Raw genomic sequence first — 26,427 nt, forward strand, 5'->3', positions numbered from 1 at the left:
TTCTACCCTGCCTAGGTATGAAAGTGCCCGTGAATCAACACATGTAGAAAAGAGGAACCCTGCGGTCCTGTGCTTTTAGTTAATATGTGAAGGACTGAGGCTGAATTATTGTAAGGGACTGGGTAGCTGGGAGCCGTTCGGTGGCTTGTGATAGACAGGAATTTAGAGTAAATTATTTAACAGCCCTTCCTCTAGGTCTAAAGCCTGAGCTTGCCAAGGATGCTTTTCAAGTGTCCTTATAGTGACTAGCTGTTGTATTTCTTGGATGCGCCGGCTGAAATGTCTGGTGGTATGGCTGAGTAAGCCATAGGAAGGACACTTAGTGTGGGCTGCATGAGTATCTTCAAATAATCTATGGACAGGCATCAAAATCCTGTGACTCCCATATATTACAAATAGGGAAGGCATCATGAGAGGTGGATGTAGCATCATGTCCTAGCCACCATTGCCACCCAACCAAAACCCAGTGTTTGGAAACTGTTGTCCACTGGATGCTAGAACAAGTGCACAACCTGTACAGCTTCCAGGCCCTTCTCATCTCCCCTCTTAAGTCCCTCAGAGCTTTGCTATGGGAGAAACAATTCTGTAAATTTATAAAATTCTTGGCTTTTTCTTTTCCATGGCCAGCTGTCATCACTGCAATATCTAAATCCCTTTGGAGAAGTCACTCAGCCCTTCTAATTTAATGTTGCAGAACATTTTGGGATCTAGACACTTTCTTATTAATAGGTACGATGGGTAAGACATCATGAATAATGCTTTATAAATACCACAATAAAAACAACTCTTTCCACAGGTGTTATTAACAGGAAATCACACTGTAATGGCCTTCATCAATAGCCATCCTTAACTGGAAACAAAGAAACAAACACACAAAAACTCTCATATAAGTTAAGGTTTCAGGAATCACGTCTTTAGGGTCAATATAATGTGTAGGAGGACAATGGTTTTGTAAGAAAGCCAAAAAGAAAGTGAAGAGAAACTTAACTCCAAAAAGCACAGTGATGGGGATTTGACAAGTTTATTTTAAAATGTCAGAGTGATAAAAGAATGCTCCTGTCAGGATATTAATTTTTCCAGGTAGTGATAATTAACTTGTTTTGTATAATTACTCTTCAGTCTTGGGGTCTTCAGATTTGTTATCTTGGATGCTAAGGAGAAAATATTCCACCACACGTTATTCATGAGCTCTAATCTTGCTGCTTTCAGAGGTACAAGCCCATTCTCATTAAAAGAAGATGCAACCTTTCTCACTCTACCATGACTGATAACTCTATATTAAAGCTGCTCCTGATTTATGCTTGGCAAGCTCCAAAATTACTTTCTGCAGAGAACAGTATTTTGCTAACAACAATTTCCAGCTAATTTCTGTGCTTACATTCAAGCGGAGAGGAGAAAAATAAAAAAAGTCTCGCTGCCTGCCATGGCTACAAATCAATATTTTTAATAGCCATGAGTCTTAAAGGTAGCAGCATTTTAGCAGCATTTTCTACCTACTGGTAAAGTATATTTTTGATTTGTTGTAAAATAATGCAATTGTTTGTTTTTGTTTTGGAAACTGGCTAAGGCCAAGCTATGGTGTTGAAATTAGGGTATACAGTCCAAATTGCAAGCCAGCCAGATACACAGAAGCACTTTTACAAAATTCATGAGGAAACCTCCAGGTTTGTGTTTAAGCAGCAAAGCCATAGATGCACTGCAGTATATTCCTTTGCTTCCAGTTTTTACAGGTGTTTAAAAATATCTTCCTGTGTATTGATTTCACTGTTTCAGTGCTGCAAGATCTTATTCTTAAAACCTTTTTCTTTCAAGTATTTTTCTAATCACGATGAACTGGGTGAAGGTAGGGAGAAGCTATCTATGTTCTCCCCCTCAAGTTTATTGATGGGAAAAGGTCCAGAAAGGATGGTGGCTTCTATATTCAATTCCTCTGGCTATTGGCAGAGCTGGGGAAATGGTTACGAGAAGTTGTCAGATAGACGTCTGCTCAAACCATAGAACCTTATCGCCTCCTGAATTTTTCTCCTTGGTGGTAATTTGCTCTAAAAGGACATTTGAGCTCACTTTCAGCTGCACAGTGTTTTGCAGGGCACATGCCATTGGGTGGAATCCTTTTAATTTCCCACAGTAGAACACATTAAAGGAATAACTTTAACCTACATTTCTGATACTGCCTTTTGGAGCAAATGCCAGATGTCATCGATGGAGGGGTATGACGTGATCTGGATTATCCTCTGTCCTCCATCTCTGACCCATTCACAAGAGAAAATGGTCAGGGAGGAAATCTTTATTAAAATGTCCTCCTTACTGCTATGTGATCAAATCGGCGGATCTGCAGGCTGACCCAGACATCCTTACCGGTGGGAGCTCATGCCCCGAGGCCTGACCGCGTCAGTCTGTCACTGTTCAGAAATAACTCCAGATTTTGCAGTTTGGCTGTCCTAAAGAGGGACACGGAAGTTAAAAACACAACTTTGAACAGACGCCTAAGGATGCATCTCCCGAGAAGGGGTTGTGCATTTGCCGGGTCTCTCTGCCAAACGACGCATCTGCTTTCTCCTGGTTCCACCTGCTGGCTGAACTATTTAAACAGCACAAGCAGAAATGCCTGTAGAGCCAACGCACCACCCTAAATGTTCCCATTAACCGAAATTATTTTAAAAGACACCTCCGGACACTCACATTCACATTTACAGAGTTGCGAACAGCCTAATACTAACCTGACATAGCACAGTTCCCGGGGGAACACAGTGTCTGAGGCTTAATAAAGAAGTAAAAACAAAAGAAGAGAACGACACAAACATGATCTGTTAATTAAAGCTACATACCCTTCCATCCTTCAATTGCATCTCTGGGCAAGCACAGAGATTGCTTAGCTTCACCCCAGAGCCGACAGAGATTTACAACTCATAATGCATGTCAGAGAGATGGGCACGTTACCGATGACAGACAGGGCCTGGCTTACATCAGTGAGCTTAAACCAGGCCCTTGAGGTAGAAGTTTGTGTTTTGATCTTGCTCAGTTGGAACTTCGGAGCTGAATATTGCTGAATATTTGCATCATCATCATCATCATCATCATTATTATTATTATTACACCCAAAACAGGTGGCTTGATAAAGAGCCAGTTCTTACAGCAAGACCAGCAGTAACCATATCAGGAATTCCTCGCTGTTATATTCTTGCTACAAATCCCTAAGTCCCCATGAATGTCCATAAACTATCACGAGGTAATAGTAGTGACAAGTAAGCTAGCATCAGGACAGAAATATAAATCAGATTCTGAGGGACATGTAATGGTAAGAGGAAAATACAATTATTCAGGGCTCAGCTTCCCCAGAGCATGCATGAGCTGCTAGATATCTCATTAAAATTGATCCCAGACATGAAATCTCCAGAACATATTGTAGAATAACAGACTCTGAACCCAGAAAATATAAGACAGTTTTATTGATGTCAGGTGCCAGCTGGATTTATTCTTGCCAGGCACTACAGACTGAGCAGAAAGGAATATTCTGCATGAAGCATAATATTCAATAGCCTGAGAAAATATCCACAGTGAGTCAACCATTACTGTTTTTCTGTGGATCTATGAATGATGAACAATCAACTTCCCATAACTTTATTTTGGGAATTGTATCTGTGAGAAGAATGTAGGCAGATATTTGGAATAGTCTTTTCTAACTCAGTTTAGACAATTACAGAGTAAAGATTTCATACATTCACTTATTTGCCAAAATATTGCTTATACTGGCAAACTCAGCGTGGCCTCACATGTTCTTCACATTTTTCCATGGAGTGTTCAGAGGGAAAGAACTTCCCTGTTAAAAAGCAACCTGATGTTTTGTAAGTGTTGTCCCTGTAAGAGTAGCACTCGCTTAGGTTAGGGTGACTGAAAATGTATGGACATCATTAACAAATTGACACTGCCACCACAGACTCCTCTAACTGGGATGTTAAATAGCACAGTTTCTGTCCTCTAAGAACATTTTTTGTCTTGCGCAGCACATGTTCGGCTTGTGCACCCAATGAGCTCATCCAGTGAAATTAGCTTGAACTGGAGTGTGAAAAGTAACACGGAACATCTGGAGGAGCAATGAGAAAAGTCTCCAGAAGGGCCAGGCAGACAGACTTCAGTTTTAGGGAAGCGGAAAGTGCATTTAGACCATCCAAGGTCAAAGGGTTACAAACCATCCTAAAACTGTACAGAACAAGATGTTGATGTACGAGCCACGAGCTGGGTGACAAAAGCAGTATCGCAGTTCCAGCTCCCAGACAAGAGCAGACTGCTTTGGCAGGGGTTTTAACCTTGCAATTAGCCACATTCTGCATTTGCTTATCTCCTATTTCTCAGTCATGGCCTTGAAATCAAAAGGAAGACATCTTCTGTCCTCTTACTCCCTTGGGGGCACTCTATCCCAAGCTGGGCAAAAAAGTAAAGTAAGTAAAATTAAGAAAGTCCACTTTACTTTTTTCCCCATGGCAAGAACTGCACAGATTTCATTACAGTTTTCAAAATCAGCTTGGTTATCATGATTTTTCTAATAAAAATAGAAATCTGCATTTTTAAGTATCAACAATTTTCTGTTTCTGTTCCAATGCAGAGCATTTGACTTAAAACAACTTTTCATTTTAAAATTCCATTGTTATTTAAATTTTCAAATCTCAAACAGTTTGCTGTACTTCCCTAGAGTTGATGGTGAACTGACAAATTCATGCATCCCTATTTCCTTTAAATAAAAATTTTCCTAACATGTCAAGTTTCCGCTCCTATTTCCCCCTGGCTTTGCCTTTCTGAGTCAATCACTTTATTTTCCAACTGTCAAAGTGTCTTCCTCCTTGAAATCCATACTAAGGGCCACTTACTTGCTCTTATTTTGCCAGCGTTTAATAGTTTGTTTAGAGGAATATGGGAAAGAATCTGGTGAGATCTCAATAAATTAATTCACTTCCTGGACTACAGTTTTGAACCCTCACTTTACATGGATTTAAATCAAGGAATTGGCAGTCCAGAGGACAGCAACCAAGATGGTCAGGACCTAAATGTCACGACCCAGGACTAGATGCTGAGGGAGCTGGGCCTGAGTAGTCTGGCAAAAATGTTAACAGGTGATCTAGTATCAATTCACTCTTCTCAGTGGTAGCAGAGGGTATACTAATGGGCAGAAGCCACAAAATGTAGCTCGGGAGGTGTAGACTGAACACCAGGAAAGCACCTTCTTCACTAGAAGAGCAGTGCAGCACCAGGACAAGTCACCCAGGGAGGCTCTGAATACCCCATCCCCCGCTGTTGGATTAAGGGCCTCCAGAGGGCACTGCCAACCAAAGTTTCTGGCAGCCTGTGAATGCACATCTTGCCAAAACCACACGTGGAATATGCCCATAAACCCAAACAACCAACAAGATGCCTTCATCAGTTCAGTCCTGCATTGTGCCACCTAAAATCTGCTTCTGGCACAGAGAAATAAAAACTAATCTTTTTGTTAAATGGTGCATTTAATGCAGACAAAAGAATTCTGTTTTGCAGGTCCATCTCCTCTCATATCATAAGCACAGTCAAAAACACTGTTTGGCAGCTAGTTATTATTTTATCTGATAACAGGAAACGTACCAGAAGTCTGGTTTTGTAGCTGGAAGTTTTCATGATAATAGAAGGAAAGAGAAGCTGCTGCTTCTGCTACCTTAATGGCCCCTTTGGAACACATGGCGTGTGTGGAGTCATCCAAAAAAACATAACTGCCATTTAATATAGTGTTGTATCGTTATGTCAAAGCCACCTCAAGACTCTCAATGAAAGGTGAGCAGTAAGACTGCATTGTTACATCCCTGTAGTTAAGTAAAAATCAGATGGAGCCTACAACTTGTCTGAATAAACAGCAGCATTTCCAGGTAAAAAGTCCCATCGCAAAAGGGTATTTTTGCACCAAGCATGGCATATTTTGGTAATGGTAGTGTCTAGTATTGGATGAGATCTGTTAGACAGAGAGTGCAGATGAAAGACATATAGGTCAGCAACATCCTTCGGACTGGCAGAAGATGCTGGACCTGTGCACGTTCTAGGAGGACTTGAAGCTAATTCAGTCTGATTGCAGAACATTAGGACTCAGCTTGAAATGACACGTGTTATCTTACCCTTTGCCAGGCAAAATCATGGTGCAAGTCTCTTGTAGCATCTCAAGTGAGTTAGCTCTGTGTGTGCAGAGAGATCAGTAAAGCGCATTTGTAAGCTTGAAGCAAAGGCATCTTCATCAACATCTGCCACAGCCTGGTCATCTCATCTGGGTACGGTCTGGCCATACTTCTGTGAGGAAAGCAGCTTTTCTTCACAGAATCATGGAATCTAAATGTTCAGCCAGAGTCTGACTAGTGCCTGAAGCTGTTCCTAGAAAACCAAATCAGGAAACCACCAAAACTCAGAGTGGGAGAGGGGTATCATCAGATTAGATCTTACATTGACCAGTGGAAAAGAATAATGGCAATACTGCAGTTCTAAATATCAGCAATGCCAAACCCCAGCCATGTGACTGCTCTGTTGTGCTTGTAAGGGCAAGTCTTGTGTTTTGGTCTCCACCACTCTGCGTTTCCCAGCTTAGCTCTAGTGCACTTCTGGCTCCATCCTCTCTTTTGCTTCCCACTGCAGAGACAGCCTGAGGGCGTGGGGACAGCTTCTCTGGTTCAGTAGTGAGGATGTAGAACAATCAAATGGCCCTTTCTTTCTCCTGGACTGTGACACTTATTCCTGTGCCAGGTGCCAAAGCAGAGCAGCAGTATGTAGAGTTCACAAATGATGACAGGACATTAGAAGAGAAATTTTGGTCCAAAAAGGCAGAAAATATTACCAGGAAGGTGGGAAGAGAAAGAACCTGCAGAACTCACCACTGGATAAAATCTCCCTTGACCAAGATCAGGTTCTATTCAAACCAGAGAGAACGGGAACAAGAGGTTAAGTGCAGGATGAGAGATGCAGAACCACCCTTCCAGCCTCCAGAAACCCCATTGACCCTTGTTCAACACGTATAATATCACTATATTAGGAGGCCTTGTGATACTTTCACATCTTTATTGTGAAAGATACAGCTGATATCACCTGCCATGAGATCCCCTGAGAATAAACAGATAAACTTCCAAAGATCACAGACCAATGCTTAATGCACTGAACTTTCCATACCCAGAAACGTCTGTGCGAGAGTCTACCAAATCATCGGCGCTCACTGCATGCAGGTAGAAATGAGTACATGACGTACCAGACAGTGGAAGAAAGCTCCCATGATTGGTGCAGATGTCATGGAGTTATTTACAATGTAATGGCAAATACAGAGAGGTTTCGTTTTATTTTATAAGGCTCTGGCAGCGTAAAGGAACCTTAACCCCTGTATATGAAAATAAGACTTTTTTTGTTTAATATAGGACTTATTAGGGTTTGATTACACTAATTTGGACAGATACAGGGAAGACTCAAGAGACGGCAAGAGCTGCACCCCTCCGCCTCAGCGACTGTGCACAGTGTGCAAAGTCTGACAGGAAAAAACTCAAGGAGGTAAAGGAAGTATTTATGGTGTTAAAAATTTATTGAGCTAGGAACAGTAGTATTTAAATTAAGGAAGCAAAACAGGAGTTGAAGACAATGGGATGCATCCAGACAACAAGAGATTGGACTTATGTCCTGAACCAGTGCCAGGCATCTGGAAATTGCAGAAACCAGGACTATAGGCGCCGCGCTAAGTTATATGGGAAGCAAATGACTGCCGTTATCATGCCGAGAGCGCAGAAGCAAGAGACTCACGTAGTCAGGAGACAAACCACAAAACCTCCCTGCAAGTTAAAGTCACATGAGCTGGTTAAGGTGGGGTCCGGGGGAACCATGAACATGAAATAACCAAAGTATCCATGTTGTCACAAAGAGGAAAGGGGAACCGAACACCTTCTGTTTCCTCCCTCTCAAACTCTATGGGCAACTCACCACATCGGCAGCAGGGCAGAGACAGCGCCATAGCCTATGCTGCTTCCAACAGTCAAGTTTTCTGTCTTCACTGTATAAGTCCTTTCTGTCTCTTTCAAAATCATAGAAGATATTCCCATTACATTTCTCTGAGTGCTATAAACTGATTCACAGAAACAGACGCATATCCAAATAAGCTACTTCAGGTTCAGGGATCTGAAGGAAAGTATAAAACAATACACAGCACAGAGCAGATGCTGCCTTAAATCGCTTCCTCAAGGAATTGAAGTATTGAATTCCCTGGGGACACATTATTTTCCTAATCTGCTTTCTTCGTAAAGCTGATATCAAGCTTTTGACCATATCACAGGGTACCAATATCAAACAGCTGCCTCTTAAAGTCCCTCCAACAGATTTAATTAGACATTTTTCACTGTGTTTTAGAATGTGCTGAAAAGGATCTCAAAAAGGAAATCTGAAGTCCTTTGCAACAGTGATATCTGATGTCTAAAAGGAGGACCAAGCAGCAGAATACTAAGAACACACTTCTGAGCATTTTTTCTTCCTGCTCAAAAAATAAAAATCCACAGAACAAGAACAAACACACACAAAAAGGCTAAAGACTTTTAAATAAAACTAGGAGACTTAATGGAAATGTAGCTGCAAGCTCTGGATGAGTTGAGATGTACAAAACAGGGCTGGAAGGGAGTCTGCCCCCATGCTCAGCAGGTAGATAGCAAGCCAGCCAGAAACATGGTGACCATAAGCTACAGAAATGATGAATGCTGTAAGCTCATATGAGAAGTTAAAGTGAGATCAGCACAAACGACCTTGCCAAATTTATAGTGAGATCATTCAGCAGGAGTATGATGATTAGCTAGAGGCCTCCTTTTCCCAAGCTTTACTGAGCTTATCTGCCCCAAATCCCTGGAACAAACCCAGTCTAACGGAAGGAATTTACTATCTCAGCATGTGGAGGGGAGACATTAGTTGCCAAAACATACGTACAAAGACCCTTCACACTGGAGATCATGAGAGTTAAAGCTATGACGATGGAAGAAACCCATAAACAGATCTGGAATCTGTTAACTTTTCTAGATGATAGTCAACACCCTGAAGTAGATTGGAGTACAGGTTTTGTAAGCAGAAAGGAGCGGACTGCAAATTGAATACACCCAATGTACTCATCATCGGATGTACCAGATCCAGGACACTCCTGTGATGAGTTTTTTATGTTCTGTTACAAGAGACAAGCCTGCCCAAACGTTTATTAGTCTACCAAAAGGAGAAGGGTGGAATGAAGCATCCTCTTTCTTTGACATCTGGGAAACTGAGATCTAGTGATCTTCTTACCCAGATACTCAGCTCAGTCTCAGTGGTAGTGAGGCGTGCAAAGCCATACAGTACCTGAGCCTAAGGGATATGCAAAAGAACACCAGAAGCCCACAGACTGAATGCAATCCAGCACGAAACTAACCCTTCAAAGCTGGCACTGATCTGGCATAAATGAGCTCTTCATAAGAGACTCTGACCTATCTGGGCCCTGTTAGAAATCAACGCCATCACTGTTTTCACTCAAATGAAAAAATAATAAAGCCATTCCAAGGAGGACATTTAATAAGACAAAGCTTTACCAGCAGGGAAAACCATGAAGTGTGGTGGTTTTTTTTGTTTTTTTTGAACACTGCCATTAACTTCACCTGAGCTCAACCAACAAACCAACCAACCATCCTCCACTTCTTTCTTAAGAAAGAAAAAAAAATGCTGTTTTCTAGGCAAGTCCATCAGAAGGGCAAAGTTTTGGAGAACACAACCGTTTGAGGGTCAATTCATCCCATTAAAGGCACAAAAAACCCTTTTTTCTTCTCAGTGAATGTAGAAGCTCCTCAGTTCTTACATGACCAGGAGGATATCTGATCAGCTTTCTCCCCAAAAAGGCAAGAAATAAAAATATCCCTCTCATAAGACATATTCACTTTTGGCTATCTAGGAACATAGCTGGAGAGGAGTGGGAGGAAATCTGTTTTGTCTGGGACCCAGAGGTGCCAATGCAGTAAGACAAAGTTACAAATAAGACTACTAAAACAAGCCAATGTAAGCAGCTTGCTTTAACGGCAGTTGCTTAAGAGGAGGGAAGTTCCTTTCTAATGCAGACCACATAGCCACCCCGTTACTGCACACAGATGCATCTTGTTCGCTTCTCATAGTCACTGCAAAGGATAAATGGCACCCAGAACAGCATGACTAAAATATGAATGCCTCAAAAGAATATTGATACTAATGAAAGTCAGATGATTTGCACAGTCAAGTTAATTTAGATCTAGTCAACAAAAAAAACCCCACCAACAATCAAGCGTATATGGAAAATGTGTCCAAAAACATCCCTGAGCAAATCACCGGCTCACTGTCCAGTGTTGTAAAAGATTACAGATTTGGTTACAAGCAGCTACCACATTTGCAAGACACTCAGTAGATCAGTGGGATCTTTGGCACTGGTGAGATTATGTGTAAAAGGCTCCACTCTCAGCTCCTCTGTGTGACTAGCTGCGCTTCCAGCTGCTGGATGCAAACCCCAGACCCCTCTCTGCTGCCAGCAGAGGAGGAGATCATTGCGCTGCCTGCACAAGGGGCTTGATAACTGCTTTAGATCTCTTTAGGGCTACTAAAGGTAGGGAAGGTAAGCTCTAGATTAAAGGACTAGGGCATGACTTTGGTCTTTGAACTCAGCTTTTAGCTTCTCTGCAGAACAGGGGTGGTTATGTTTCTTTTGCTACAGGAAACAAACCCTGAAGATTGTGAGCTGCCCAGACCATGGAGGAACGTGCAGCTGCTGTCAAGGGAGATGGCAGACAGAGAATAAGGGTAAGGGAGATCCCAAGAGAGTTCTTCTATGAAAATATCAGTATCAATAGGGAGAGGTAGGAAAACCAGAGCTGTTAAAAGGGGTATAGACTTGTAGCTATGCCGGTGATGTGCCCAGGAAGAACAAATTTCTATCCACTCACCCACAGAAAAATCAGTATTTAGCTTGTAGCGTATGAATTTTGCTGAATATGACCTTCAGAGGTATCTGGAGGACTTCAAATGCAGGGGGCACCACAGCTGAGCACCCTGAACCCATCTACTCTGGCAAAAAGACAAGGTTTCTCCATTTTCTTCACAGAAGAAGAATGGTTTTCTGACAGCCAGCGTATTCCTCACCCTGGATATACTTGTAGCTCTGCACCAGTAGCAGAGAGGTTTTGTTCAGGATGTCACAGCCAGAGGAAACCAGGTCACCACCAAAGGGTGAGATACCACTGACACCATCAATTAAATAGCCATGCAACACCAGAATGAAAACAGACACAGATGTGATGAAGATTTTTGTTTTAGCATGAAGGGCTGAAATACCCTTGGCATGTAATTTATCCCAAGCTGAAGTCCAGTGGGCACTTTCTCATTTCATGCAATAAAAATTCTGTCTACAGAATTTTAGTACATCAGTCTTCTGCCAATGCCCTCGCCAGGGAATTTATTGACTGAATTTTAATTACAGTGCATTAAACTTAGATGGTAAAATTACTTTCTCCTCCATGAACACAAAACCAGAAAGTGGAGGTTGCAAAGGAGAGAAGTGTTTTCACCAAAAGCAAGAGGAAATCCTGTTCTTTTTGTATAAAGTGTTAAACCACAACAGGATGTGAAATGTGTGGCCATGTGCAAAAAAAAAAAAGAAGAAAAAAAAGGCTGCTCTGGATAGAGACAAGAGGGGAAATTTGCTTTAAGGAGAGAAACTGGTGGTGCTGAAGCAACACAACTGCAAGATTTGAAGGGTTAAACTGTTTACTGAGCCATCGAGTAGGAAACGCACAGCTGTATCAACAGCAAAGTGGGATCTGGAGTCAGAATTGCATTTTTTAACTTGTCCTTTTCTTCCTCAAATCTACCAAGAAGATTAACAGTTGAGATTTAATACAAAAAAAGAAAGACCTTGACTGTGCAAGTTCTGCAGCAACGAAGTACAGAGAGGGGGGACAGCAGGCTCCAGTGTGCTAGCAGCTGGACGGCACTTATCAGCAATAGCATCGCTTTCCAGGCCACCATGAAGTAATAAAGCCTATTCAAGGCTCAAGGAAGTCTCACATGATGGGAATCTACTGGTTTGAGGATTCCTGCCAGGCCCTAAGGTCGAGCTGGGCCACAAGCAGCCAAGGCACTGCGGACCAGAACTCCCATGACTGTCCATCTCTCAACATACACCCCCATATTTTGCCTGGTCTCCAGGCCACTCCTCTCCTCTCTCCTCTAGTCTCCTAGGCTGAATAACCCAATGAAGTTATGAATTTTATTTCCTATTTCTCCGGGTTTTTTTTCAGCCAAGCTCACAGCCTCAGAGGAGTGTCCAAGTCTCATTGGTTTCAGTTTGGATTCAGTCACAAAGTAGAGGAAAATAAAAAAAATTATTAGAACATTTGTGTGGATTTGGTCTCGGGTTCCTGACCCGACACAGAGTTCCCATTAGCCTTCCAAGAAAACTGTTGGATTCAGTGTGTTAATCGTAACACACAAGGGCTTTTCTTCCCTCCCTCTCTGTTTCTGTTACAGAAACTATTTGTTAATGTACTGTGTAAGCCTGGGACAATGTTCATTCTCTGAACCCCTCTAGCTCATCAGAGCAGTTGGAAAAGGCAGAAAATGCATTTGGCTTTATCAGAAGGTGAGAAAAAAAATGTGAGTTTTGTTACTCACATGGCACTTGGGGTATCCTTCCTACTCACAAGCAAGCAAACTTTTTACAAAGGCACTGATGCAAAATGAAAAGGAACAACATTTTTTTTTCCAAATACACTTATTTTGTAAGCCAACAACTAATAATTTCAAGCCTGCTACAAAGTGCACTGTGGTTGAGGTGAGTTTAGGCCTGACCCTTGGGGACCAGGGTCTCACACCCCATATTCACAGATCCCACAACCATTAACTCTCCAAACCAGAAGGGAACAGATACTGGCGGCTTTTCAGAAGAGGATGCCTGGGTTTTACATTCACTCTGCTACATTTTCATCTTATTTTTCATCTTTAGGAGTGATTTAGCTCTGTATCTTGGATTTTTTTTTAGGTGATTACCCAATTCAAGGCACATGTTGATCTATCGTCTCATGCAGTAGAGCTTAACAGCATCAGATAATCCATATAGGTAGCAGTTTGGCAAAAAAATGAGTGAAAACTGTAGGGAGTGTACATTGCTTAAGCTTTAGTATAATTAAAAGGAAATAAGATGATCACAAAAAATTATGAGATTAAATGACACAAAAAAGCACTGGGGCTTTCCACAGGCAGAGGCTGAAAAGGCAGGGCAGCTCCTAGGAGGCAGCAGGCAAATTTGTAGTATTAAGATAATTCAGAAGGACTACTATTCAAATACCTCATATAGATTTATTTTACATTAGTGAGAAGGGAATAAAGAATAGTTTTGCTCCAAACCAGTATTTCTTCAGCCCTGAACTGGGGACCCTGAGGAAGTTGCCATCCACAGATGCTCTGAGGTCTCTGCAGCTCCAAATTTAAGAGAAGTTTTAATTGTTTGGCTACTTGATAGCATTCTTGAAAGAAAACCTTGAATTCAGATTCAAAATATTCCCTTTGATGTTCTCCCACTGTCATCAAGTTTTCTTACCTTGTCATAGACAATTTCTCTACATCTTGTCTGTGTTGGTCTGGATTTCCACATGGTGCCACATTGAAAATGCTACGGACCCAGCATGGGAAGGATCCTTTTGGCTGCTAGCTCATGGCTAGGAACATAATTCTTTCCCTTTCTGAAAATCAGCAGGGCTTGGCCCAGAATATCTGGCTTGCAAGACTTGGATAAAGTTGGTTAAGCCCTCATGTAAGCTGAGGGCCATTGTGTTGCAACACAGTTTTGCAGCAAGTATTTGCCCATCTCCTGCTTTAGAGCCCCATATCAAAAGGAGGCCACCTGAGGCTGTGGGTGCATGGGCAACCGGGTCTTGGTTTAACTGCCTTGGCCAGCCCCATGCCGTAACCCCAAGAAACAGTGTGTCCTTGATGCTGACAGGATAACAACATGGGGTTCTCTCACCCACATTTTAGTTGCCCATAGCAGTGGCTGAGCAGAACACCAAGGATGAGGAGCCAGCAGGATCGCAGAGAGGGACAGCCAAGGGGAGCTTGGAGAAAAGACCTCCCATGTAAGTCTCCCATGTGAGGCCTGAGAGACAGGCTGATCCAAAAAAACTTTTCTAAGGGGCATTTGTTTTTTTAGCAAGAACCGCTGCAGGGCAGCAGTCAGTGGAGTGATGGCTAGGGACAGCATCTTGTCCCACATGCTGTGAAAAGAGGAGGGGGTGGTGATGAGTCCCTGATCAGGAGGAACAGGCTGTTCCTGAAAAGCTGGCCCAGAAACAGCAAAAAGAGCAAACTCAGGTGATGGGAAGGAGGGGGCTCAGGAGAGGTCAGAGTCAGCTCTCAAACCAACCTGGGTTTTGCACAGCAAACATTATTTCAGACATGCTCGAAGCTCAGATCCTGTTTTAATATGCAACAGAAAGCCTGAAAAAGCATCTGTACCTACCCCCATCCTCAACAAAAGATGACACATTGCAAATGGGGAAGGAATAAAAAGAGAGAGGCCAGTAGATTTGCCCTTGGCTTTTACAAGGCTTTGGGGTCAAAACCATTGTTTTCAAATTAAATAAAATGGAAAGTACAAGCGGGGAAACTAGAACAGCTCCTGGCACAAATTCATGAAGAAAAAAGAAAAGGGGTGAAGTTATTACTGTAGGAAAATCATGTGTTGTGCCAGAGTCTGAATGCTCCTGCCCTTGAAGTCAGTGGAAACAGAACTGAAATTCAGGGCTTTGGTAAAAAAGATGCCAGAGAATGAACCTCAAATAACTGGTGCAAGCGGTATATGTGAAGGCTGATGTACTTGTACTTGGAGGTATCAGCTCTCCGGATGGGAATGCACACACAGCACTTGTAAGGGCAAGCAGACCATGTCAAGGTCTGTTTCTAGGAGAGAATCCTCATTGTGTAAAGCAGCACCTTTCACAGGGAGGAAATTATTGAATAACTCTGTTTTAACCCGGGGCCCAAGAGGTGAAGTGACTGTCCCAAAAGCAGACAGGATGTCTGTGGCAGAGCCAAAAATAGTGGTTAGATTTCTTGTTCCTACACTGTAACCATACCATGATCCCTCCTCCTACACACAACTAATAAACTTTGTTTAGTTCTTACTGGATGCAAAAAAGAAATTGTTCCACAGAGCAGACTCTCAGACGCTGTAAGTTCAGCAAAGCCAATTGTTTAGTGTTTTATCTTTCAACCATCACCTGCACCTGATGCCTGCAAAAGGGTAAGACACTTTCACCCCTCCAACACTTTCAGATCCAACAGATCAGTGGTCACCAGCAGTTTATAACTTGCTGCATCTGCACAAAGTGATGAAATGGGTCCTTCACACACTTCTCTCTTGCTTGCATGCAGCTATGAAACCTGCTGGGGCCCAGGTTTAAAGCAACCTCATTTCTGATCCATTTCTGATCCAGAGACTCGCTAACACCATGAATGGCATAAAACAAAACCAAAACAAAACCCCTTGCTCAGGCCAGGGTACTGCTGCAGCTCCACCACAACCCACTGACACAGGGAGTCCTGCACCCTGGCATCGAAGCGCTTGACAGGTGACAAGGAGAAAGTTGCCTAGACTTCATGCCCGTCAGCACCCACATGCCTTCCAAAAAACACCATGCAAATGCTGCCATGTCCCATCTGAAACAACCCTAAACTGGAAAGTGGCACCATCTCAGCCCTTAAACAGTTAACAGTGCTGCTTTCATACATAGAGGAGGACATCAGCTATGTGTTTTGCCTCCAGGAGGGTAATGATGAATTTCTAACTCTATGGGTACTGACATTTTTGCTTGCCTCTGTGCTGGCTGCCTATCGCCCACAGCAAGCCAAGCAGGAGTGGGAGCTGGGCACAGAGCCTCCACGCAGGCACAGGTTTGGTCTCTGAAATCCCCAACACGCGAGGGCAGTGTTGGTGCACAAATGACAAGGCTGTGGTGCTCCCCAGCAGCCCTGCACAGCACCCTGCTTCTGAGCGTCCCCCTGGGCCAAGGCTGCTCCACAGACACGATTTGTGCCAGAAAAACCACACTTGGGAAGCGTATGGGGAGGCAGGTGTTAAGCCAAAATGTTTATATCCGCACAGCTCCTGCTTTAGAGGCAGTTTTTCTAAAAAAGCTTCACCTGTGTTTTACAGGGTGAACAATAAAACCAGGATCAACACCTTTACGGTCATATAGTCACACGGGAATGAGACAAATGTAATTCTTTAATTATTCCTCTATAAAATGGTACAATCATTGAGGATTCAGAGGTTTTAAAGGGATCTCAACAGTGCTGCTGCAATATCCATTTATTCTTCTAATCAAATAATCCAGCCTCCCAGAAGATACACTGGAAAGCATATTAATGTTTCTAGGGGAGGGGAGAACAGCCAAAATTATTTCACAAATATCTCTTCAAGTGCAAACAGATTGCCTATATGGTATGCATGGAATAACTGACACAAAACATAAAAATAAAGGGGGGATGTGGGTACGTGCATACCTGTATTTTATATATATGTATATGTAAATCACACAGAATTAAGCATATAAAATAAAAGAAGCAGAAGCTTTTTATCTGAGCCTGAAACCAGGCGCATAATGTATTGTTCCACCACAAACTCAGGAGCTCACCCACACCCGGGCAGCTTTGGCGGGTGAGAAATTCACCAGCGTGCATGAGCACAATCACACCACCTCTCTGGGGAACCCCAGTGCACCGAGGCAATAAATACAGGTTTTTATGCAAAATCTGGAAAAATAAGTCAAGTGACCCCCCCCGAAATCCACTACCTCATAGACAGCAGCTCGCAACTTCTCTCATCCTTATGTATTTTTAAATGTAATTACAAAAATGTACACTTGGCACTCTATAAAGCAGTGAAAATTAATAGTGAACGGTCTCCATAAACAAACTGCAGAGTTTCACAGCAGGGATTTCATTATATGTTTAAATACAGTGACTGCAATACCTATGGCCAAATGTGGAAGAAAATAAGAAAGAAGACAACCGAATTTGCTCTCATTCTCTACATCAATGTCTATCAGCCCACACACAGATGCTGTGGGTATGACCTAGTCCTCCAAGACCAAGATCCAGCAGGAAATATTGCCAGCAGTGCTTATAAATAAATCACCTGCTGAATGGCAAAACTAGTTAATGGAACCTGGATATTTTCCTAATTAATTTTCCACCTTTTTTTCTCATAAAAATGTAACCAAAGAGTTTTATAGTATAATCCACTTGGAGATTCTTAGCGCTGGCTGCAGTTTTTGTGGTTTGGTCCTTCCTTGCTAAACAGCTAAAATGACCCAGCTGTTACTCTAAAACCAGGGAATTAGTAGCCTGTGGGCAGCCAAGTACATGTGCCAGCCATTTGGAGGAGAGCTTAATTTCCCCCATATGGATTCCAATGTCTCTGCTTTCTTCTCAGCCCAGATACAGAGGGTTCCCTTTGTCACAGCAGATACAAGCTGATGGTCATAGATGTGAGCTGTAGCCTGCTTGGTTATCAGACACAGCCAGGAATATTCTGGTGGACTTCAAAACCCAGAAAGGAGGATCCACAAGTCCAAAAAACAGAGATGCGGAGTGACCTTTTGCACCACAAATACAAGAATGCCAACGACACCATTTATCAGGCATGGCAGTGACAACGGCAGTGTTTAGAGCAGAGTCAGGAGACGCTTCAAGATAGTGGTGGCATTCTGGGGGAAGTTACCAGTCTCTCCACAGGGCCCTGGTACATTAGTTGTCTGCCCAGTGCAGGAAGGCTGGACCCTTCAAGGAGTAAAACAGTCACCAGAGTCTCTGCTCCAGGTGATCAGTGTTGTCCCCAAAAGAAACCAAACTGGGTTTCAGCAAAGCCATGCTCCCTTCTTTTCTCTATTACCTTCCTTTCATAGCCCAAGCATACATATATGGGTATGAGGAAACTTCCGCAAGAGAAAGGAACAATCCCCCGCTCATCTTGCTGTCTCTTGTTACTCAAAAAGCTTCAGGAAAAAAATACCAAAATGAAAGCAGGATGGTGGTCTGGAAACCTGGTAGACCATGGAAAGGAAATTAAACTTTTAAACCACTCAGAAGTTAAAGTTTGAGTGGTTTTTGTAAATTCTATAAAGGCGAAAGTGCTACCATGCACAGGTAGCTACAAAATTGCAACCTTCTAAAAAAAAATCCCTGAGATATCCAGAGCAATTTTGCTCAAAGTTGTTAAGTCTATGTGGGTTTCTCTGTTCCTGGTGGCACATAGCGAGTTTTGTGTCAGGTATCGTACAGAATTACAAAGTTGCTTACTACTCCTAACTTTAGTGTGTCCTTTCCATTATATACAGATACTACACATAGTAGTTCCATGTTTCTAAATCTAATGTGGCTACTAACTCAATCAAGGCAGACAGTTACATGCTAGACGTGTAATAATAAAACCAATGCTTCATATCCACCTGGAAGCCTTTCACTGGAGATGATTTCAGTATGCTAGGAAAGGAAAGGACAGATTCACCTTAAGCTAAGTAGGAGGAGTTTGTTTCAGCTCTAAGAAAAAGCTATAAATGTAGACAAAGCATTACAAGTACTTTAAGTTCTGTTCATCTGAGTGTCAGTGAAATGCTGGATGAACTGACCTTGCTATGCTGCCCCGTCACCAAGCATGAGACATTTTTTCTTAGAACTCCTTCTGAATCTGCAAGACAACCTCTTAAGAGAAGGTCATTTTGCGGGGCTGGAATTGCTCCATGACAGCAAAGCCCTAACTGCACACATGTCCAGCAACATCAGGATCCAGGTGACTCAGAACCCTCCATGGATGATGCATGAGCCCACAATTATTTCTGCAAATACCTCTCAGGTTTCCCCTTGGGCTCAATGTGCACCACCCTGGAGTTCATGAAACTTGGCCTGCCAACTTGCTCATCTCTTTTTTGCTTTATAGATTAAGTAGAATGACAGACTCAGACTAATAAACCAGAAGAACAACGTGGGAGCTATTGAGAAAGGGAAGAGGAACGCAGAGATGACCACACAGTCCTGGAATGCATTACCAACCCAAGTATTAGAAATTCATTATTTAAGTTGTGCTGCAAAGCTTAGCTTAAGTGTTATCTTCTTCCAGAGCTATTTCAACCTACAGGCTCTCTTTCCTTCCACATCCACATGAGGAATTACTTGTAGAGCAGAGCCAGCTGTTGGCACCCACAGAGGTAAAAATGCCTTTTCTCCCTTCTGCTTTCCCACACCTAGCCCAGATGCAAGGATTACAAGTCAAAGCCCAGCAGCAGTCTGTTAGAAGGTGCAAGGGATTAAGACAGCTCCAGAAGCTTCATCCAGGATGTCAGAATAGCAGCAGCCAAGAGGGAGACACATAAGTTTCAGTATAGATGCAATAGATAACAGAGGCACCAGTGGAGGTACCTCCCAGAGCTGGGAGACCACCAGGGTGGAGGAGAGCCGTAATCTTCACCTACAGGTAGGAAACCCAAAGCAGCACTGGAGAACATCTGTACAGAGCTACTAAAGCAGCAGAATCAGAGTCCCTTGACCCAGAAACAGATCTGTAAAAATAAAGCCCTGTGATCATCCCGCCAACCTGCAGCGATGGGAGGCTGAAGGTAACTCATCTCAGGGTGCAGCAAACCCTGGGTGGGACAAAACTTGAAGAGGGAGTGATGGGGAAACTGGGTGCTGTAAGCCCAGTCCAAGAAACTGGGTCTGAATTCTTGGTGGACATCAGAACACAGAAAGAAAACAAACAGGTACACCTTGTTTGGGTCCATCCCTGCCAAACTGACAGCTGTTAGTCAAAGTTTCCGTTCAATAGAAAGAGAAAATTCTATTTTTAACATAAGCACCCTTAGAATGAGCATGGTTGAACTGTATTGTAAGAAAGCAAAGGAGGAATCAGGGGTAACATCTTAATCCAGGGTGCCTACCCACACCTCCTGGCAACAAACTTAACAAACCTAAATCTGAAAGAGTGAGGAAACCTTACCCTGATTTCTGGACCACAACATGAGACACTGTCAGGCTCGATACTCAAATGTGTCTTCAGCTGACGCTGTGGGCATTCAGCGTTTTCCAGGCCACAGCTGCCAATGTTCACATACATGATACTAGTTCTTTTTTTTTTTTTTAACCAGCTTCATTTCCACTCGTGCCTAAGAGCCAGGGTTGTCCAGACAGGAATGCTCAAGACCCCTCTGGGTCACTGAGGCCATCCAAAAAGAGCAGTTCTCAGTAAGCTGAGCACTGGCAAGATGCTAAAGCAACTCTTCACATCCCAAAGTGGGAGCCCAGGGCTTCTGAAGTAATGAGTCAAATGTCTCATTGTCTCCAAGGGTGTGGAAGACTTCCAAAATTTTTGACCAGTGCCTTTTCCTAGCACCTGGGAAAGGCAGGAGGAGCTAAACATGCACAACTCTTTCAAAGGTCAAAGACCCAGCAAAATCATGTAAATCTTATGCTTTCACTAAACCCCACAGTTACTGCTTTCAATTAATTAGCCTTTCCCTGGAGAAGCCCCCCTAGCAGAGCACTTGCAGAGCACTCGCAGGACTGCTGCAGTGTGAAATGGAGACAGGACCTGCCTGAGGGGACACAAACAAGCAGTGGCACAACCGCGAGGGGGGTGAGGAAGCCAGTACCTGTCCCCGGCTCTGTCTTGGTTAATGCAAAGAAACTGTTGTGCACTGACAGCTGATGGCTATCAAAGCAAATTCAGACACTGACAGGAGAAGCTATGAGGAAAATGCATAAAAACCCGCTGCTCTCAGCAAAAACTCGTGTGTGTGTGTATTTAGGAGGCATCTCCACTTCATCAGAGAAAGACTTGGGTCAGAACTTCTGATCCATCTGAAGCACATTCAGTACTACCTTCAGGATGTTGCCTTGGCAATGGTTTCGTTGTGCAAGTGGATTTGTGAGGGGCGACTGCCAAATAAAAGACCAGCTTTGGGAGAAACCCACGTATGACGCAGCCATACCCACGGGCATTATGTCAACAGCTTCAAGCCACAAGATGCTCATTTGCATAGCTGAACCTTCGGCTGCTATAACCAGAGTAATATTAACTGACAACTACAATTTATGGAAGCGTAGGATAGGAGCCCCCCCAAAGAGATGTATATCGGCCCTGTCTCTGGTAACCAGATGGTATCAAGCAACAGGGAATGATGGAAAGTTAGAGGGACAAGACCCATCAACTTTAAACCTTTGCTGCTTAAGATTATCTATGCCTATGCATCATTATGCGTGTTGCAAGCCTTTAGCTTTCCATGACAAAGCACCCAATAGGCAAACCTCAGCTCACCTCTCCTTAGAGAGCCATGGGATTTTTGCAGGCAAGAAAAAAAGGTGTCTGGAAACTTTAGCAGTAGACTATATATGAGCCGCTAGCAAAGTAAATAGATAAATGAATAAATCAATCTGTAGCCTTTTCTTTTTTTTTTTTTTTCCTCCTCTCTCTTTTTTGGTTCAAGTTTGGTCAGAATGTGGTTTTGCCTGGACAAGCCCAAAAAATGTAATAATTTTTTCCTGCCATCAAATCCAAACATTTTACAAATGAAATTCTTGGCCTCACATGTGTACCAATAAATCTTATAAAAAGAAGAAGGAAAAACTCACACTACAGTTCTTAAACAGCTTTGCACATAGCCTGAGGCAGCCCTGGGTCATTATCAGTGACTATTTAGTGAAACCAGTGTTCGCAAAGGACATGGTGCCTATATAAAACTGTCTTCAATCATCTTTCCACTTCCTTCCACTAAAGCCAAAAGCCTGGTGTTTGTGTGCTGTGACTGCCATCACATCAAATAAAAGTGTCAACACCTGCCTACTAGCTGATGCTCTTTGACCTGTTGCTTACCAGCACCATTAAAGGAAAAGCCTGCAGGTTTGCAGCCACCTCTCATCCCCACTCCACCCGTTCCTCCTCTTCAAAAGTTTTAGAAACCTCCAATGCTGTTCTCTTCCTGTATAACCTCCTTTACTAATTTTCTACAAAATGCAGAATTTCTATTTCTAATTATTACCCTGGTTTGGGACATTTTGTCCCATTTAAACAAGGGGTCTCATATCTGCAGAGTCATCAGGACTAGAGGCTGAAGATCCTGGTTCTGATTCCTCAGTGTGCAGCACTGAAAGAGGCCGATGGATCCAGCCTTAGAGTTCTTGCTGCAGAAATAACACAGGCACTGAGGAAATTCAACCTAGTTGATGGGACCTGGGCTACCATGGTCTCTGCCCTTATATCAATGAAAAATAATATTTTAATAAATGTTTGAAAACTTATGCCTGAAATTCCAGCTATGGTCATCTATTTTTCTCTTTGCAAAACCATCACCTGTGAGTTATGCCCCAATACAAAGCCTTGTCAAAAAAACTGTGTAAGAGCTCAGTAACTGCCTGCAGCTTAATAGAGTACTGGGGGACAAGGGACGCTCCTGCAGAACCTGGTAGCTGCCATCTGAAATGCCCTTTGAGACCTGCCTGGCCTTCCTGTATTAACTCCTCTGCCTTTCTCACTGGAATAAGTAATATTCCAGTTATATTCCAGATAGTCAACCCTCGTCTTTCACAGTGGAGCATCTTCTTCTGTCCGTATTTCTTCATATATCTGAAGAGTGACAAGTCTCCAGGGAGGCCTCAGGGCTTTGCCTGTGTACAGTGACCTACCCGACGCTACCACTCCATGGATGCCTCCACAGTGTTGGAAAGATCTCTATTACAGCTGTGATGATGCCACCAAAGTTGCAACGCAGCAGACATTGGGGTGGGGTCTTGTCAGAGCTTTATCAGCGCTCATCTGCTATGAGTCACTGTGTGGCTTATCTGAGATAGCTCTCATGAGCAGGGTAGCCGTGCCAGCTAAATATTCACAATATCCCATACCATCTGCATTATCCCTTGCTCCTTCAGACATCTTTCCTTAAAGCAGACCAAACTAAGCCTGCTCTTCTCCCAAAAGTCCTTTAAGTATTACATAGACTAATCACAGAATCATCACAGAATGGCAGGGGTTGGAAGGGACCTCTGGAGATCATCTTCCGCAACTCCCCTGCTTGAGCAGGCACACCCAGAGCAGGGGCACAGGAACGCATCCAGGGAGGGTTTGAATGTCTCCAGGGAAGGGACCCCACAGCCTCCCTGGGCAGCCTGTGCCACTGCTCTGGCACCCGCACAGGGAAGGAGTTTTTCCTCATATTCATGTGGAACTTCCCATATTCCAACTTGCACCCATTGCCCCTTGTCCTGTCATCGGCAACCACTGAGAAGAGTCCAGTCCCATCGTCCTGCCACCCACCCTTTAGATGTTTGTAAGTATTGATAAGATCCTCCCTCAGCCTTCTCTTCTCCAGGCTGAACAAACCCAAGTCTCTCAGCCTTTCCTCATAAGGGAGATGCTCCAGTCCCCTGAAGATAATACTACCTCCCCATCTCCTCTCATCCCTGCATGCTATACACTCTTTTCATCCTTGTTCCTCCACTGCCTTATGTATGCAAGACAGAAATCTGCCTTCATCAGCCTATCAACCCCCCATCACATCCATATCAGGTGTGGAGAAGACCTACAGAAAGCCAGTTCATTACTGGGAAGAAATCATCCCTACTCAATGGTTTCTAAGCACATCCTTCTAAGGTCCAGCTCCACAGGTATGTTCAGGAGGTGGCAGTGTCCCTGGGATGCTCCATCTGCTCTGTTCAAGGGAGAGCTTGAACTGAAACGGTCGAGACCCAGGACTCTTTTCAGGCTATTTTTGATACTGTTTCAAACACTTGTTTAGATATTCTTTAGACCAGACATGCTGCCAGCAATATCTGGATTGCGCTCATTCACCCCCACAGCAGGCGCATGTGTCTGCATGCATGCACACACACTTTCATGCTACAGCAGCGCTTTTACAAACAGCTTTGATACCAAGGGAACCCAGGACAACCACTGTAAATTGTACAAGGCTCGTGCAAATCTCTTCTAGTAACACGGGGAGAGGGGCACGGAGGGGAGCGCCCCCTCCCTCTGTGTGACTTTTACTTGCTCAACAAAAATCAAAGTTGTTTCTTACCTTAGAGAGCCCAAGAGCTGCATTTTGTTTGTTTGTTATTAGTTTCATGTTTTGTTTTGTGTTGTATTTTTTTTTTCTAGAAGAGGCACCATTATCAGTCCATCTCCACATTCACGCGGGATTTATCGCTTTGCCATCTGCTTTCACACAGGTGCGTCTGGTGTACCACACCATACGAACTACTTTCTTGCTTTAAACCCTCGCTTTATCTCGCAACACACAAGCCAACCCTGATGCCAGCAGCCCTGCAAAGCGAAATCCTCCCTGTGCGAAGCGGTTGGTGTTGCCCCCGCTCCGAGCAGAAGCGATGCTCACACCCAGCTTCACACGTGTCTGGCTCAGGGAATGCCCCAGCCTCAAGCCCAAACGGGTTCCTAGGATCCACCTCTATTTCGGGGTCCCCAGAGCTCCCCGAGCCCCGAGTCCAGCCTTGCCTCGGGGATAGGGGTGAGGAGGAGGAGGGACACGGCAGGTCCCCCCGCTCAGTCGCTCTCCCGCTGGGGCAGGGGCTCCCCGCACCCACCGCCTCCCTGCCGCGTCGGGCACCTTCCCAAGCACACCGGCTCCCAGCAGCAGCTCTCTCCCCCGGGGATTTTACACAAGCCGCAAGCAAAACACAAACACCTTCTGAGACGAGCGGCTTTCCCGCACAGGTTTTTCCAAAGAGGAGGGGAAGGAAAGCAGCTACAGCCTGCGTGGGTCGAGCAGATGCAGAGATGGGGAGAGGGGGAAACAAAACCCGCCTCCTGCGCCGGCCCCGAGGCAGCGCGGGCAGCGGCACACCTGCGGGGAGCGCCGGCGGCGCCGCCTGCTCCGCTCCCGGTCCCGCTCCCGCTCCCCGTCCCGCTCCCCGTCCCGCTCCCCGTCCCGCTCCCGGTCCCCGTCCCGCTCCCGGTCCCGGTCCCGCTCCCGCTCCCGCTCCCCGTCCCGCTCCCGCTCCCGCTCCCGCTCCCGCTCCCGGTCCCGCTCCCGCTCCCGCTCCCCGTCCCGCTCCCGGTCCCGCTCCCGCTCCCCGCAGTGGCGCCGCGCGGCTCCAGCCCCGCTCCCGCTTCGGTCCCGGCCCGCTTTGGGCACCGCCGCCCGTCGGGGACCTGCGCTTTCCCCCCCAACCCGCTCCCCCCAACAGCCTCACCCCGGCTGCTTCGGGCAGGAGTGGGCGATCCTTTCCTCTTTCTTTTGCTCCGCAATAAAAGAAAAGAAGGGGGAGGGGGGATACACACGGGACAAAACCAAAAAAACCCCACATCACAGATTTCTGTGTAGATCCACCTGGATGCTGAGCACAGACGGGCTCAACTCAGAACACTTCTGCACCCTTCCCTTTCCCCCTTTCCCTTTCTCACAGCTCACCTTTCCCTCCCACACCGGTGCCCACCGTCCCGCATGCCCCGCACTCGGCTCTCCCAGCCCACCGTGCGTGAAACCCAAGTGTGTTTGCAGAAGACAAGTCCCTCCTGCAGTTTCCAAACTCACCTGCAAAATGTTGCTTGTTGCTAGAATCCAGGGCAAAAGCCACCTCATCCCTGGAAGCCGGGATTAAATGCATTGATTGAACCCAGATTTAGAGCCTTTTTTGAACAAAAACACCACTTTGGGAATGCAGAGCAATCCTGAACTGGCAACCTAGCTTAGGGACTCTGCCTTTTTCTCTTGGCACTTTGGGGATTTTATTAGAGACAGATCTGACGTCAGGGTGAAGGACAAGCCCTGCATTTTTCCTCTGGAGAAACTTTTCCTGCCTTCACTTCTTCATTTTTGTGTGTGGTGTTGTCCCACCTCCTGCATTTCAGTGTATCGCCGTTAGCCAAAGGGCTCTTAAAGGGAAAGCTGCAGCGCCGTGGTCCATCGCACTGCGATTTTAGCACTGCGCCGAAATGCTCACAGCTTACCCCTCATGTTGCTCACGGCAGACTCTTGCGACTTAGCTAGTATGGCAAGAAATGTTTGATCTGGCTTTACTGATTATGATTAATGACCTGACATATATACAAATATGCACAGATGTTTGGCTTATTTAATCTTTTAAAAAGAGTGGCTTCATTTGAAGTGCAGAAGGATGTTTGTCCTGCAAGCACAGCCCGTGGGAGGCAGTCTGCCGGCTCCCTCAGGACCCTCTTTATGGAGCAACGCACATGGGAAATGAAAGGAAGGGCACGCTGTCCCCTACCATGCCACGCAACCCTTCCATGATTTTGGTGGAGAATACCAGAGTATGCAGCAGCTCCTGGGCCCAGTTATATTTCTGTCCTGTGCCAGCAGTGGGCATAACGAATACTGCCCAAGGACGTTGGAGTGCAAACCCCACCCTGAA

At 44.6% G+C, this 26,427-nt stretch overlaps 1 protein-coding gene across 1 annotated transcript in view; it reads right to left on the minus strand.

Annotated features, from left to right (window-relative positions):
- The window catches only part of CCN4 (cellular communication network factor 4), a 38,678-nt gene extending 12,782 nt beyond the window's left edge, over positions 1-25,896 (minus strand). Inside the window, exon 1 of the mRNA XM_064442055.1 lies at positions 25,590-25,896. Coding sequence (XP_064298125.1) covers positions 25,590-25,637 — 48 coding nt within the window. The 5' untranslated portion in view covers positions 25,638-25,896. The remainder of the gene's footprint in view (positions 1-25,589) is intronic.
- Positions 25,897-26,427: the final 531 nt, after the last annotated feature.

The sequence above is a fragment of the Phalacrocorax carbo genome, chromosome 2 (genome assembly GCF_963921805.1).
Source record: "Phalacrocorax carbo chromosome 2, bPhaCar2.1, whole genome shotgun sequence".
NCBI lineage: Eukaryota > Metazoa > Chordata > Aves > Suliformes > Phalacrocoracidae > Phalacrocorax > Phalacrocorax carbo.